Consider the following 16,620-nt stretch of genomic DNA (forward strand, 5'->3'; position numbering starts at 1 on the left):
GAGGGGAAGAAATAGGTTTCAACCAGTGTTTATCCTGTACTAGTGTAAAATGGAAACTTTGCACCATAAAGAAGGAAGCTAAAGATAGATTTGGTTTATGTCTTCCTATTAATAGCCAATTCTTACTTAATTAATATGCTACATATATATAGATATAGATAGAATGCATGCTTGGTTTTCTTTTATTATGACTAAAATAAAAATGATTGTAAACAGTAAAGGAAAAGGTTGTCATCATACTAAGAGTCACATTTTGCCATCACAAGTATGGATGGGAGCTGAATTTCTAGGATAGACACATCCACATGCAAGGACATCCATTTCACCACAAATATGCATGCTTAGACAATCCTGAAAAGAAGTAATTTATAGTATGGAAGTCTAAACCAACTGAAGATGTGGATGATATCATAAATTGCAGGAATGCGGCATGAGTAATTTGTTGAATTACTAACTCCTCCTCCCTACCCCCACAGTATCGATGAATAGCTCGAATAATTTATCTCTCAATATACATTATGCTTCATAATATATAAGCAACAGGTAACATGGTATTTGCAACATACAAACTGTGCTTTTAAATTAAAATGGATTTTTTTCAGCAAGTGTCACAAGCACAGTATGCAATGAACAGTAAAAAGGGAAGTCAGCCATGTCATGGATTTAGAGCAGCTCATTTCGTTCTGAGAGTACAGCACCATCATTTCTCTGCTGATTTTTTTTTTTTTGCGCAATGGAGCACAGAGAAGGGCATGTTCTGTGTCCTATGTAAGGTGGGACCAGATGTCTGAAGCGATACAGAAAAGAGAGTAAAAGGAAGGCCAAAAGGGACCATCAGATCTTCTAGCTTGACCCCCCTGTATATTACTAAACGCCATTCAGCCAACCCCACACCAAGCCAATAACCAGAAATTAGACCAATCAGGACACTAAACTATTGTTGGCGGCTATTGTACTATTGCATATTTTCTCCAATTATCTCTGAGCACACACTAGATTTAATTAAAATCTTGATATTTTTCCAGTTGAAGTTATTTGGTTGATAACACTGTTATGGCATCAGGATGACTGTCATGCAGTCTTGCTTAATGCTCACCAGTCCTTTGACCATTTATCTTCTTTTAGTTGATGATGAACTGTGTGACCTATCATTGAATGCAAGCTGGCTTCTTGTATATTGTACATAAATGAAAATGTGCTACCTGCATCGATAGAAACACAGAATAAAGCCTTAAATGTTTGCTGAACAACAGCATTTAGCGATTATTCCTGGGGGAATTCTGTGCCACTCTGCAATGCAGAATTTCATAGAATTTCCTGTTTCCCCTGCAGAATTTCTGATCACCACTAGGGGCTTCTGGACTCTGCAGCGCCCATTCTCCCGGGGACCAGAGAGGGCCTGGGAGACCCAGCTCTGACAAAGTGGGAGGAAGGGCAGGGACGCACCACACCATGTCCCCTGAGAAGTTGGGGGGAGTAAAGGCTCTGGGGGTGCTGGTGTCTGGGTCGGGGGCTGTCCTATGGCTGGGCTCTGTGGGGAAAGGGGGGCTGTTGTCTGGGGGCACCCATCCAGCCCCCTATAGCACCCTGCAACTGGAACTGGATTGTTGTAGGGGTTTCTTTAACGCTCTACTCCTGGAGGAATCTTTTTTGCTGCTGTCTGTATTGTTGACATACTTGTTGACAGGTATTATGAAATAAATTACCAACATTGAAACTGGAGTGATTACATTATGTTATTTTGACAAATAAAGTATGCAGAATTTTAAAATATTGTGAGCAGAATTTTTAAATTTTTTTGGCACAGAATTCCCCCCAGGAGTAAGCTGTACAGCAATATTAGTAGTACTCCCAAAGATTAGATTACAGAATACTGAAAATGCCATGGCGAATATCACTACATCAAGTGGTAAAAATAAAGTTTTAATCAGCTAGTCAATAGGCCAATAGTGTATGCAGGCTCTGACAGTTGCATGAATCCACATAGTGTTGTTTGGGGGTGAGACAGCAATATACTAAGGTGAACTTTTCCATTTTTTGGAATGGTCATTCTCAGCTGCCATATTGCCATAAAATAACACTTCAACGATAACATCTGAATCTTTTTTCCCTGTAGCCTTATTTCCCCTGACTTTCCCAGGGTGACTGACAGCTTCACTTTATATCGTGGTTTTGAAAGTGAGAGTTTGTTTTGACATCCAATATTGCTCTTTCCCCCCACTTTTTTTATGTCGTTTCTTTTTCCTTTCCTGGGGCTTGACAAGCTTTCAAATTGAAACACTTAGAAATTTTTTTTTTAAAAACCTAAAAACTCCAAAGCACTTACAATACCTAATCACTCTGCAAAGAACATGGTATTTTAATACTACTGACGTGTTTTAAATGTGTTATAAGAGCTGTCATTTGAAAGTGGGGATTTAGTGAATATATGGTGCAGATATATTTAAAATTATTAGAGCTCCTCTGGGATTTTGTTTTTGTAAGTGCATCATTTGATAGGAATGATTTCACCACTAAAGGCTATTTAAACTATTAAATCTTTTGCAGTTAGCATGGGTCCAAATCCACCAAACTGGAGTGTTCAAGTGCTGTGTGTGTCTGCAGCGTACTGCTGCAGAGAAATGCAGTCAACACAGAACTGTACTACAGATTACACTGAGCAACATTAATTTATGCAGATTGGGCTCGATTCTAAAAAAGATGCAAAAATCTACTGAAGTCCTTGGATCTATCTGAGGATCAGGCTCACAATATAGTGTGTGCAGCACTGTACAATGCATTTATCATTCACACAGGCTGAGAATGTGGCAAGTATTTTCAAAGTCATTAAAGCACGACTGAAGCAATGGAGCTCCCACAGATACTAACTACATATGCATGACTATACAGGGCCAGATACTATCTAGATATGTATGACTATATTGGGCCAGATTCTGAGGTCTTTATACAGGTTATATTCAATTCATAATTCAGAGGAATTTTACCTAGAGATAAGAACAGAGAAAAACTGAACAAGAATCTCAGGATCTGGCCCATAAAAAGCACAACCTTCACCTGCCACAGGTTTTAAAAGCCACCTGAAACCAGGGGCTTATAAAAATGTATCTCAGGTTCCCAGCCAGCTTTATGACCAGCAAGTTTTAAAGGGACTGCATTCAAACTAGTGTTGCTCCTTTAAAACTGGTAGATAGGTAGACATGGCCAAAACTCTTCACTGCACTTTAGACTATGGAGATGCTAAAATGCAGACTCCTTCCACCAGTCAGATGGGCTTTCTGACAGATCTCCACTGTGCTCCTGGACATGGCACCCGAAGTGCAGAAAAGAATATAGTACAACCTCAGGGGAGATAAGTGATGTTTGGCTAACCGAGGTCTGATGAATTGGGGTTAATTAACTAAAGGTCTGTAAAGCACTTTGAAGCTGAAAAGCACTAAGTGCTAAGTATTGATTGCTATTGGGGTTGTACTGTGTTTATCACATGACCCAAACTGAGGAAGGAATCTGATGGGCTGATTATTTATATTACACATTTATACATAAATATAAAACATATAAAAGAGCTAAATGGCATGGTTTGGAGTTATGTGGACCAATGCACCATGACTCACTTTTAAGTTATATAACTGTGAAAGGTAAACAAAAGCAGGAGAACATGTTTCTCAAATTGTCATTTCATTTAATTGGAGCTACAATATAAAATGAAAACATTTCAGAATCCAAAATTTGCATTAGCTTCCATTATACTATGTGATTCAACATGAACGAGGCAGACTGGCAGCAGACTATCTGCAGAGGCTCCAGTCTGAGAAGCAGATGGCCACTTCAGAGGTCTGCGTTTCAGAAAAAGGGCTTTGGATTTTTGAGTGGGGCCAAGTTTTACAACATTCAATTCTCTGTGCAATACCCAAAAAAAGGGGGTTTTCTTTGCCAGAAAGGACTATCATCTTCTAATCCACAGCAATGGCATACAGCATGCAAAAAGAATAAACACAAGTATTGTGCCATGAAGAACAATGAATACACAAATCCACTTTGCATAGGCTTCTCACCCCAAGCTATCAGGATTTGTGATTCATATTTAAAAATTAAACACTCGAGACCCACCTACAATATACAAACATGCACACATATGCAGTACTTGCAGTAAGTACATACTCCACTTGTATACTCCACTTAATACAGAATGGCTGCAGAAAAACACAATCATACTTATTTCTCATGGCAGACACACAAACAGTATGAACCCAATACAATAGTAGCTACCTGTTTTACACAGTTTGCCGGTACTCCTGTTACTTGATGAGCTATCTCCTCTTGTCAGAACAGTTATTCCACCAAAACTTGCTGTCTTTGTTATGGCTGGCTTTAAATTGCGATTGGAGCTGTCGGAATCTGTGCTGCTCCATGGCCTCTGGTGGTCTGTCCATTTCATTTCGTTCTCTGTACTGCTTTGCCGGCTGCCAGATGCCTTCCCTGTGCTATCTCTGTTACCCCTAGAGCACCATCAGAAAAACAAAGATGCATAAAAATGACAAACGTATTGGCCAAATTCTGCTTTTGGTCACAATGGTGTAACACTGGAGTAAATCCACTGAAGTAAATGGGGTGATTCTGGATTTATGAGTCTAACGGAAAATGGAACCTGGCTCGACATATAAACACTGCCATACCTTTCTTTGTATATAACACTTATCACTTTGTATGTGTGTGTGTGTATATATATCACTTCATTAGAAACGTAGACATCAGAAGAATTACACATGCATCTGACAAATGTTTTACATAAAAAGTGCTAGCCTTCTTCATTGACTCTGAATTACAGGGAAAAAATGGAGATAATATCATATCATATTTAGAGATTCAGCAGTTGAATAAAACAATCTTCCCCTTACATCACCACATCGTGAACACACAACAAAAAAAAATATATAATGTAAATGAAAAACTGAAAAGCAAAATTACAAAAGCTGCAGTAGAATCATTTAAACAATACAATCTTTTGGATTCAAATTCTGGGCAAAACTATCTTTTCAGTTCTGCAATATTCTGCTAACTCTACATGTATAGAATTCCCATTGACAGCAACAGGATTTCCATACTCCTGTATAGACTTTAGGAATCCATCATGCAGGTCAGAGAGAATATTGCTCTGTAGCACCTGTAGGGAAAAAAATTGCAAACTGTAAACCCATTTTAAAAAACCCTGCCTGATGCTGTAAGATGCTGAATATCCTCAGCTCACAATTTCATTGGAACCAAAGACATTTGTCATGTTGCAGGTAAAACTTGGCATCTTACAGGATTGGGACTTTATTGTCTGAAAAATGACAGTTCTCAAGCTAACCTGTCCTTAAAAACAAAACAACCTGTGAGAGAAAACACAAATCTGTCCAAAATTGAGACAACTATATTGGACCATCACTACCCCAAGTGATTCTGTGAAAGTGGTGACAATACCTCTATTTTCCCTGTCACTCACACAAGACTGGACATAAGCATGATGATGTGCTGTTTTCTCAGAGCCAAGGCATAAGATGTGACCTTAAGACTGGAAAGGCTTCTAAAGTCAGCGGGCAAGGACCAGTGGTGATGGGGTACATATCAGCAATAACCACACTGCTTTACGGGATACCTCACAGATTATAGGTGACTTCGGGGATGATAACGGAGAAGAACGTTCAAGTAATCTTCCTGGAGATTCTTTGCATCCCACAAAGGAAAGAAGGCAAAAGTTCCTGTAACTGAACTCCTGGTTAGGTAAATGGTGTAAAGCAGAAAGTTTTGATTTTGTGTAACATTGGTCCACCTTCTATGTGGAGAGAGGGCAGTACAGGATGGCCTCCACCTCAGCAGAAGACGAACTTTTATATGCATAAATTCAACTCAGATTGTATTACTGAAATCTGCTGGGAAGATTTGCATGATTGGAATGTTAAAATCACTGGCTATAACCTACTTAAAAAGGATCATGTGGGCAAAAAGGGTGTGAGAATGGCACTATGTCAAAATGGCATTATTTATTTCCAAGTTACTGACAACTCAGAAACAAATATTCTTGTATACTTATAGATCTGCATTCTAACAGATAAAGAGCACTAGCTGGTGTCTGCTACACACCATCAAATCACAGTAGAGAATAGGACAACTGTCTCCTTATGCACCTATCTATAATGTGTACAAAAAAAAAAAGCTGCGTGATCATGGGGAACTTCAATTTGAGTGATATATGCTGGAGGTCTTAGGCTGCCAGCACTAAAATATCCTTGGAATTTCTAAATTGTATAAATAACAATTTCCTAACTTAGAAAGTATTGCATTTTAAATGGGGGCATTCTATATCAAGACATTATCTTGACAGATAAAGAGGAACTAATCACAAAACTTAAAATTAGTGGTAGTTTAGGTACAAGTGATCATGACTTGATCACATTTATAATGTGCAAATATAGAATATCGTCCAAACCCATAACATATTACACTTGGTGCTTTAAAAGAGTTAATTTCATAAACCTGAAAACAATTATGAACCGATCAGTTGGGAGACAGAATTTAAACAGAAATATCTGACCGATAATTGGGAACTGTTCAGAAACGTTTTACTAGATGCACAAAAAGCCATATATTGAGAAAGAAGGCTTCGCTGGTTAAAAACCAACCTGCCATAGAGGGAGAGTGAAAGCAGCTATAACATATAGAATACAGGGAAGTTGATAGCAATGAATATAAATCAAAAGCTAGGAATTGTAGAAAACTGACAAGGGAAGCAAAAGGACATAAATAGAAACGGATGGCCAGCAGAATTAAGGACACTAAGAAGTAGTTTTTTAAAGTATATTAGAAATAAAAGGAATCCCAACAATGATATTTGTCCATTACTAGATGCAATGGTAGAAGTGTTAATAATATTGCAGAAAAGGTAGATGTGCTCAATAAATATTCATGTTCTGTATCTGAGAAAAAGCAAGATGATGTGGTCTGATTCATGTTCTGTATTTGGGAAAAAGCAAGATGACGATGCAGTACTTTCCATTCAAACAGTAAATAAGGAAGATGCTACAGCAGCTACTAATGCTAGAAATTTTAAACTTGCATCTGGATAACTTGCATCCAAGAGTTTTGAAAGACCTGGCTCAAGTGTTCTCTGGACCATTAATGTTGATTTTCAATAAGTTTTGATTCTTTATTAATCATGTCCCATATCAGCTGGAACATTGTATAAGCTTCCAAAGACTAGAAAAAAGCTAATGTTGTGCCAATATTTAAAAAGAGCAAATGGGATGACCTAGTTTATTATAGGCCTGTCAGCCTGACACTGATCCCTGGAAAAATAATGGAACAGCTGATATGGGACATGATTAATAAAGAATCAAAAGAGGGTCATATAATTAATGCTATCAACGTGTGTTTTTGGAAAAAAAAATCTTATCAGACTAACCATGTCTTTTTGGATGAGAATACAAGTTTGGTTAATAAAGGTCATAGTGTTGATTTCATATATTTAGATGTCTGAAAGGAATTTGACTTGGCATCACATGACACTGATTAAGAAATTAGAAAGATACAAAATTATCATGGCACATTAACTAACAGATTAATAATTGGCTAACTGAAAGGTAAACTGGGAATCATCATCCAGTGTCTCTACTGGTGTCCTGCAGTGATTGGTTCTTAGCCCTACACTATTTAACATTTTTATCAATTATCTGGAAGAAGACAAAATTATTACTGACAAAATTACTGCAGATGACAGCAGATTGGCGGGTGGCGGGCAGGGTCGTAAACAATGAAAGGGACAGGGTCACTGATACAGTGATCTGGATTGCTTGGTAAACTGGGAACAAGCAAATAATATGCTTTTTAATATGGCCAATGTAAATTCATACATCTAGGAACAAATAATGTGGGCATTATTTACAGGATGGGAGACTGTATCCTGAGAAGTAGTGACTCTGGAAAGGGTTTGGATGTCATAATTAGGGCCCTACCAAATTCACGGTCCACTTTGGTCAATTTCACAGTCATAGGATTTTAAAAATAGTAAATTTCATTATTTCAGCTATTTAAATCTGAAATTCCACAGTGTTGTAATTGTAGGGGTCCTGACCAAAAAGACATTTTGTGGGTGTGGGTGTTGCAAGGTTATTGGGGGTGGGGAGATTGCAGTACTGCTACCCTTACTTCTGCGCTACTGCTGGCAGCGGTGCTGCCTTCAGAGCTGGGCAGCTGGAGAGTGGCAGCTGCTGACCGGGATCCCAGCTCTGAAGGCAGAGCCGCCGCCAGCAGCAGCACAGAAATAAGAATGGCATGGTGTGATATTGCCTCCCTTACTTCTGTACTGGGCCTTCAGTCAGCAGCTGCCACTCTCTGAAGGCAGCACAGAAGTAAGGGTGGCAATACCACAACCCCCCTAAAATAACCTTTTGACCCCCCCCCACACCCAACCCCCCGCAACTCCCTTTTGGGCAGGATCCCCAATTTGAGAAACGCTGGTCTCCCCCATTAAATCTGTATAGTATAGGGTAAAAGCACACAAAAGACCAGATTTCATGGTCCATGATGCATTTTTCATGGTCATGAATTTGGTAGGGCCTTATTCATAATGGATAATCAACTGTATATGATCTCTCAGTGCGACTCTGTGGTCAAAAAAGCCAATGCCATTCTTGCATGTATAAACCAGGGCACTATTGAGCAAAAACAGGGAAGTTATATTACCTCTGGTATGCATTGGTGCAAGTGCTACTGGAATACTCTGTCCAGTTTTGGTATCCACAAGTCAAGAAGGATGTTGATAAACTGAAGAGTTCAAAGAAGAGCCACAAGAATAATTAACGGATTGAAAAACATGCTAGCCATAGACTCAAGGAGCTGAGTCTGTTTAGCTTAACAAAGAGAAGATTAAGGAGTGACTTAATCACTTTCTATAAATACCTACATGAGGAGAAGTTTGATAATAGAGGGCTCTTAATTTATCAGAGAAATGTATAACAAGATCCAGTTGCTGGATGTTGAAGCTTGACGTATTTAGACTGGAAATAAGGCATACATTTTTAACAGTGAGGGTAATTAATCATGGCAATGATTTACCAAGGGCTGTGATGGGTTCTCTATCACAGGAACATTTTAAATCAAGACCGGATGTCTTTCTAAAAGACATGCTGTAGCTCAAATAGGAATTAATTCAGGGAAGTTCTGCAGCCTGTGTTATCCAGGAAGTCTGACCAAATGATCTCACTGTTCCCTTCTTGCTTTATAATCTACAGCCTGTGAATCAAAGGATTAATTTTGACTTCTTCCTTTCCCTTAGCTCACATATCCAGGCCATACCCAAATCCCACCCGTTTCCTCCTCAATATCTCCAGGATCTGTCCTTCCCCCATCATCCTCCCAACCCACATCCCCATAATTAATTTCCTTATTGAGGCATTTGTCACATCCTTCCTCTTTCAGGCCACCCAAACAAACACATTGCCTCTCTTCAGCCCATATTACACCTGTTAGCTTCCTACTTACGCACTGATTTGAACATGTCACTTCCCTCTGCAAACCCCTCCATCAGCTTCCCCTCTATTTAATCAAATTTAAACTTCCTGTCACTAACTTCAAAGGCATATATAAACTCTACCCTTCCCTATTTATCCTCCCTTGTTATTAGTGTGCACCCTGTTCCCACTCCACTGACATTCCCACTCTTGTTTCCCCAATTGTCAGCTTCTCTCACAATCACAAACAGGCCTTCCCTCCTTGAGGCCCACTATGCATGATACAACACCCAAGCATGGCTGCCACCCAAACCACATTTAAATGCCTCTTAAAGACCAACTTCTGCCATGCTGCTTACAGTGATTCACTCTAGGTTTCCTTCCCCTGTCCATCTGCCTCTCCAATCTTTGACTGTGAACATCTTGGAGGTAAGGACTGCCCATTCCTGAATGGCTGCAAAGCATCCTGTACATGGTGGTTGGAACCATAAACAAAAATAATAATTCCAAGTACACTATGAGCAGGAGCAGAAGGCTAAGAGCAGAATTTGACTTCTTATGAATAGTTTACAAACTGCCTCCAAATGAAAACCAAAATGCCTTTCACAGCTGCGTAAAAACTCAAACCAGAACTGCCCACATTTGCATTTTTATGAGTTTCTGACTAGATATTTTTAAAATGTAGTACTTCGCCATTTCACAACATTTTCCATACGTGAAAAGCAAAGGGTGCTTGCCTTGGTTGTTGTTGTTGTTTGAGTATTGGGGTGGTATTTTTTGCTTCCAGCAAAAACAGCTTCTGTTTTTCATTTAGAGAACCTGAGAGTTGTGTCACTGTGGAGGTGAAGGAACTGAAAGATCCAGACAAGTTTAGCATATCGCTCGGCCTCGATTGGAGTCTTACAAGATGCGATCAGCAGTGTTTACTGTCAATTTTTGGGAGACCAAACAACGGGAGAGCACAGCGGAAAGACCACAGATGCAATACAAGTTAAAAAGAAAAAAGGAAAGGATTTCGAAAGAAAAAATAGTTTTTAAAAAGACTATGTGGGCAAGCATTACTTGATGATTCTGTTACATTCTTCTGCTTTAAAAAACAATGGCCCTCTTGTATTTATGTTTTCGTAGAAGAGAGAGAAATGAAGTACAGCTGTATCCTGATGACCTGAAATCTCATTATCTGCAATGCTGGGTTATCCAAAATTCCTTCCTATCCCGCAATTCCAGAATTGATTTAGAAACTGACATTAATTACTATGAACCTCACTCTATCTGAAGATTGGATGCTCCCCATCCCAAGATACTCAGACAAGAAAGGTTGGCCTGCACTATGGGAAAAAGATAATTTATCTATTGCCTGAGGCAACAGACTGTGGATCTGTCTGTGATGGATCCACTGGCCACACCATCATCCCTTCATTGGCCCAACCTTATTCTACCTTCCAGCCCCGCTGTTTAGGGAGTCCCCAAAGACCTGCATGGACTTTTCAAATCCTGCACCAGAAACAGTAGGAGTATACATTCACACACAGAGAGAGAGAGAGAGAAAAGAAATAAGTCTTCTATTTTCCAAAATCTTTACTATTTTTGCATACTCAGTTTGAGACACCTACTAATAGAGGCCTGATTTTCAGAGTTGTTCAGCACATGCATTCCAAATTATTTAAACTGGAGCTGTGAGTGGTCACCACTCGTAAATATCAGTCCCTTACTAGATGTCTCAACTTGAATACTTAAGCAAGGTGGTAGGGGCTTCTATTGACCCACCATGCTGGAAGGTGTGGAAACTCTCTATGAAAATGTGAGCTGACTGCCGTTGATTCACTGTGGCATGTGAAGCCTGTTAACTCCACTATAGATATTAAAAAGAGTGGTTCTCTGGGAAAAGGGAACTAGCATCCAGAACTGAAAGAACATAAAAGAAAATCCTAAACAAAGTACAGCTTGGGGGAAAAAGCCTCACCCAAGCTTTATTAAGTGCTACTTATCTTTCAACTGGCAATAAAATAAATTACAAGAAATAGGGTGAGTTTGAGTGCCAATCCAACAGAGTGAGTGTATACGTACACTACAGTAGACTACACAGGCACCCCAAAATTGCTGCTCCCTAAATTCATGGACAATTTTGGAAATCTAGGTCTATGGTCCTGATCCAAGTCCCATTCAAATCACTGGAAAGACTCCTATTGTATTCAGACTTTTGAAGCAAGACTTTCCCAAAGGCACATAGGTGGTATGGATAAAATCAGGATTAGAACTCAGTTGTCCTGACTACCAGTCTTGTGTCCATAATTCCTCTCCATACATACACCTGTACACCCACGCCTATTAAGATACTGGTTTTCCATCTATGAGGACATGGATAAACTCAGAAGTGAAAGTTAAAGTTAGTTGGAAAAAAATCTTTAATAATACAAACCTAAATAGCTGTCTTTTCTTATGGGTGTCATTGCATATACCGTTGTCTTCCAAGAGCCTACTACAAATGAAAAGAAAAGAAGATTATGGTAATAGACCTGGGAGTTTTAATGATATATTCAACTTCATGTCTTTAGTGTTAAATCCCATTTTGCTCTTTAGCAACAACTTCTAGTTTTCTATACCCATACTTAAAGAAATGGAGCTAAAGTCACTCCTATTTTGACCTCATTGGAGTTACTCCCAGGATGATTTTTTCCCAGGACGGTCTATTATTGATGCCTAATTGTTCCATAAAACACATGCCACCAAGAGGCTGGAAATCTTTTACCACTTCCTGATGATAAACAAATTGCAACTGTGAGAAGCCAAAGAAAAACACGTTTTTTTAATTTCTTGAAGAAAATAAACACAGCTATACTGAATAAGACCTTAAAACCCCAACCCTCCTCACCCCAATAATAGCCAATTCTCGTACTTGAGATCTGTACAGAACAATCTTTGGCCAGCACTTCTCAAAAACATTCACAATGCATTTCCTAGCATCGAGGATCAGATTCTCCCCTGGAACAAATGGGAGCAGCTTCACTGATTTAAGCAGAGCTGTGCACATTTATGGCAGCTAAGAATCTAGCCCTTCACCTTTGTTATACACAGATGGCTTTTTTGTTTGTTTTTTCTTTTAGTGTCAATAGATGTGTCATCGCAAGATTGTCCACTGGAGGCCATGATAGAGTAATGTAGAATAAGAGTGGTCTCAAATAATAATAGCAACAATTATTATTTCATTATTATTACTATGTAATAATAAGGGTCCTGGTTTTCAGACGTGCAGAGGACCTACAAGTATGAGTGAAGGATATGAAGATGTTTGATACCTCTGAAAATCAGATCCAATAGCAACAACAGAAACATTCCACATTTCTATAAAACTCTACATCCAATAACTTCAACGCCTTTCACAAAGATTAACTAATTAGTTAAATGCTCTCAGAACTCCAGAGAAGTGGGTCATTGGTATTTTGCTGTTTTAACAATCACTTGTTTAACCTTAAATTCAAAAGCTTTGGAAAACAGCAAGTTAACATATGCTCTTATATCACCATATACCTGAAGACAATCTAAGTATAAATCCCACTAAAGAGGGAAAGCCCTCAAATAAGTTGGGTCACAAATGAATTCGACAATGAGTCTGAGACTAAGAGCTACAATTTTTTTTTTAAAAGCAATTTTTTTACCTGTTTTCCACAAAAAGGTTTTCCTGGGAGCAAACTGACTGAAAAATAAAAAAAAAAGATTGAACCAGACGTTCTAGATATGCTGTATTGTCCAATTTTTGCTTGATTTTAGAATTATCTTCCCCATTCAGGCTCAAGGGGATTTTAAGTCACGCATCATTTGCATTTGTAGAAGACAAGAGAAGAAAAAAAGTCAAGAATAAGGTCACACCAGTAAAATACTTCCCATGCATTACAATGTGTTACTTGCAATTCATCTCAGTTTTGAAACAAACTCAGACTTCTCAGTCTTGGGATCAGAAGAGGCTAGATGTATACAAAGTACTGACGTTTTGGAGGGAAACAGAAGCAGAAGGTTCCACTAGTCTGCCTACTAGCTAGCAATAAAGTGACACCAGAACACACAGCTGCAGGGAAGGAGGACAAATGGGAGAAAAGCATGCAAAATTAGTACAGTTCTGCAAGCGAGTGGAGATGCTGTAGTACATAATTTAATTTCACAAACAGGGAGGAAACAAATGCACCTGGTACTAAGAAAAAAAATAAACACATTTTAAAAAGTCCTCTCTAGGAGGATTTAGATTTTGGCCAAGGTGAGAGAGTAGGAAGAAATAAATCCTACTGGCAAGTATGCAGTTCTATTAACATTCCTTAATTTTTCATGTTGAGAAATGAAGCTGTGCTCAATTTCCCATGAATAATTCTCTCTCCCTTTGATTTTTTTCATTTCCTTCCTATTTCATGTTCATTACACCAAGTGCACAGTTGTTGTCATTGGATTATATCTCCATGAGGTACTGAAGAAAAAGACAGATAGTACTTCCACTGAGTTTAAACAAAAGGAAAGAGTGGAAAAAAGGGGAGATCAGGTCCATTACTTTAATAATAATGGGACTCGGTTCATGGAATAATAGCATGCCATCGTCAGGCATGTCAAATTCTAATGCCATAGGAGGTGCATTTATTTAGTATGTTCCTATTTTCAACATGATTGATTCATGACTTGCTGGCTAAAAGCTGAACAGATTTGTGTCGATTCCTGGGCTTCATCAAATATACAAAGCCAAATTCTCTGCTGGTGTAAACTGAGCTTAGCTCTATTGAAGTATTGTGCCAATTTGCATGAGCAGAGAGTTTGGCCCACAATTTAAAATAATGCAGTTATTGTAATCCTTCCATTTAGCATTGTTGTCAGAGTATATTGGGTGAGCATAGTTTGGTAGAAAATGTGTCCGATAGTTCTTATTAATTGTATAGGGTGAGTGGCATGGGCTTCCCAAGCAGGATCCCATATAGGATCCTAACTAAATGAGCAGGACTAGTGGGGTGGATTGGTGGAGAGTTCTTTTCTCTGTAAGGCAAACCCTCAGGATATCAAGGGTAAAATCCTGGCCCCACTAAAGTCAATGACAAAACTCTCATTGACTTTAACAGGGCCAGGTTTTTGCCCCAGGCTGAGGCGCCTAAGTGGAGTCGCATGCCTTTTCACTATGGAGCACTGTGTTCCTTTGTACAGTTGCTCCACTCCCTCTTCTCCCATTCTTAAGAGGCCCCTTCCCTAATATTAATAAACCTGTCAAACATGTTGCCCAAAAAGTACATTTTCTTCTCTTTCTAATGAAGATGAAAAGCAAAAGGCCTCTTATTCCAACTCTTAACACAATGGTTTTCCTGTCTGCATAGACAGGATGGACCAAATTTTCAAAGAGGCCTCACTGTCCTCCAACTGCAGACGCACGCGTTTTGTGCGCTATGAGTTTTTGCATTGTCAGTCTGCTAATGTGTGTATGAAGAGGACTACCCAAGCAAAGCTATACATGCCCATGGAGGCCATATTTTGAAAAATTTCCTCAGGAGCATTGCTGCTGTTCATGTCAGGCATAAGGATAAATAAGCACCAAGAATTTACATTTTATTAAAAACTTGAGAGATGTCTGTTACCTCTTCAGTATCTTGAAGGGTATCAGTGTAATCTGCATTACAGCCTTATGGACAGATTCAAGGAAAACTCCATTCGTCTTCCATGCTGCAGAAGCCGGCACAAGGCCATACAATTCCTGGAATATCCATTTTTCAAGGCTGATGTGGGGCTCCATGGCACAGAAGACAGACATATTTTTATTATATTATCCTTATTATTCAAAATAAGAGGGCTTAAAAGCTTTGGATAGCAATTTAGCTACTAGGAGGTCAAGATTCACTTTCCTTTTCTGCAGAATCAATAACTCTCAATTTAAAGTCCCAGGGAAAGCTTAAATAACCAAAGCACAGCTTTTAAGTCACCTTGCTGCCAGCTACAGACCTAAGGGAAGTCAAAACAAATCTAGAATGGGAAAAATGTTACACAAGATTATTTCGTCACTTCCTAAGGACCCTTGCAGTTCCTACACGCTCAAAACTTCCATTCAGGTTCTGTGTGCACTTGATTGTCCTTCCTTCTGGAACCAATATTTTATCCGTTCATTTGCAACCCCATTTTTAGCAGTCACACAACAGTTTTTCTGCAGTGGGACATATACATCACCTCCAACAGCCTACTCTTCGGTGTTGTCTTCACTAGGAAGAGAGTGAAGTTTTTCACCATGTGTTAAAACCGGGTAACTAGCAGATGGTAATATCTCAGCATGGACAAGGCAGTTTGCAGTTTTCACACGTTAAACTGTAGGCTCCCTACTATTGTTTACCTGAACCTGTTAATACCTGTGTAAACTACAGCCCCATTGTTTTCACTAGAATTGCAGGATGTGCTATGTGGTAAAACACACTTATTTTCCTAGTATGAGATACACCTTTAGTGATGAAGCTCAAAAGTTTGTCTCTTTCACCAACAGAATTGGTCCAATGAGATATTATCTCACCCATCCTTAATATCTTGGCCAATTATTTTTTTCAAAATGCTAACAGCAATTAAAACGTAATTTGGATGAAGAGACACTCATATTCAGAGCCCCATGTATTCTGCAATTCTGCTGCAGTGCAATTTGCTGTAGACCCCACCCATTGTTGCAGAACTGAAGCTAAGCTTTCATTAAAAATATGTTTCTAGTCCTCGTGGTTTAAAAAAATAGCCTTGAAAATGTGAACCTAACATAACCAAGGTAATGTTTTATTGCTGGCAGCCTGAAAGGATTTGAGAAGGTGGGAAGCTCCCCATCTCTCCCAGGGTGTGGTTGATCCTGAGAACTAATAATGGCAATTAAAGTGGCCACATTTAACAATTTTTTTACCACACATTTTAGCAGAAACATCAAATGAATGTGCTTCTCCTACAACCGCAAACTGCTTAGTGTGCTTCCCCAAATGCCAAAAGCTCCAGTTGTCTGCTACCCCGTTGCCAAAACCTCCAGCTCCCCGTAAATGCATCCCCAGTTATGCATCACCCGTACAAAAATATGCAGCGTACTGAAAATGTGGGGAAAAGCATTAATTAAAGTGACATTAATATTGAAAGAATGTCATACGGAATATTGTACAGATGG

At 39.0% G+C, this 16,620-nt stretch overlaps 1 protein-coding gene across 8 annotated transcripts in view; it reads right to left on the reverse strand.

Annotated features, from left to right (window-relative positions):
- ARPP21 (cAMP regulated phosphoprotein 21) overlaps positions 1-16,620 on the reverse strand; it is a 173,389-nt gene that overhangs the window by 74,885 nt on the left and 81,884 nt on the right. For 7 of the 8 annotated variants that reach the window (XR_014710135.1, XM_084618487.1, XM_084618483.1 and 4 more), the window contains 3 exons: positions 13,142-13,179; positions 11,905-11,964; positions 4,267-4,496 (listed from right to left, as the gene is read on the reverse strand). Coding sequence is in view for 7 of the 8 variants with exons in the window: in XM_084618487.1 (XP_084474613.1) it covers positions 4,267-4,496; positions 11,905-11,964; positions 13,142-13,179 (328 nt within the window). In the remaining variant the exon portion in view is untranslated. The remainder of the gene's footprint in view (positions 1-4,266; positions 4,497-11,904; positions 11,965-13,141; positions 13,180-16,620) is intronic. The other variant, XM_084618489.1, reaches the window with a different exon arrangement.

This window comes from Lepidochelys olivacea (genome assembly GCF_965140295.1).
Source record: "Lepidochelys olivacea isolate rLepOli2 genome assembly, chromosome: 2".
In the NCBI taxonomy this organism is placed as follows: domain Eukaryota; kingdom Metazoa; phylum Chordata; order Testudines; family Cheloniidae; genus Lepidochelys; species Lepidochelys olivacea.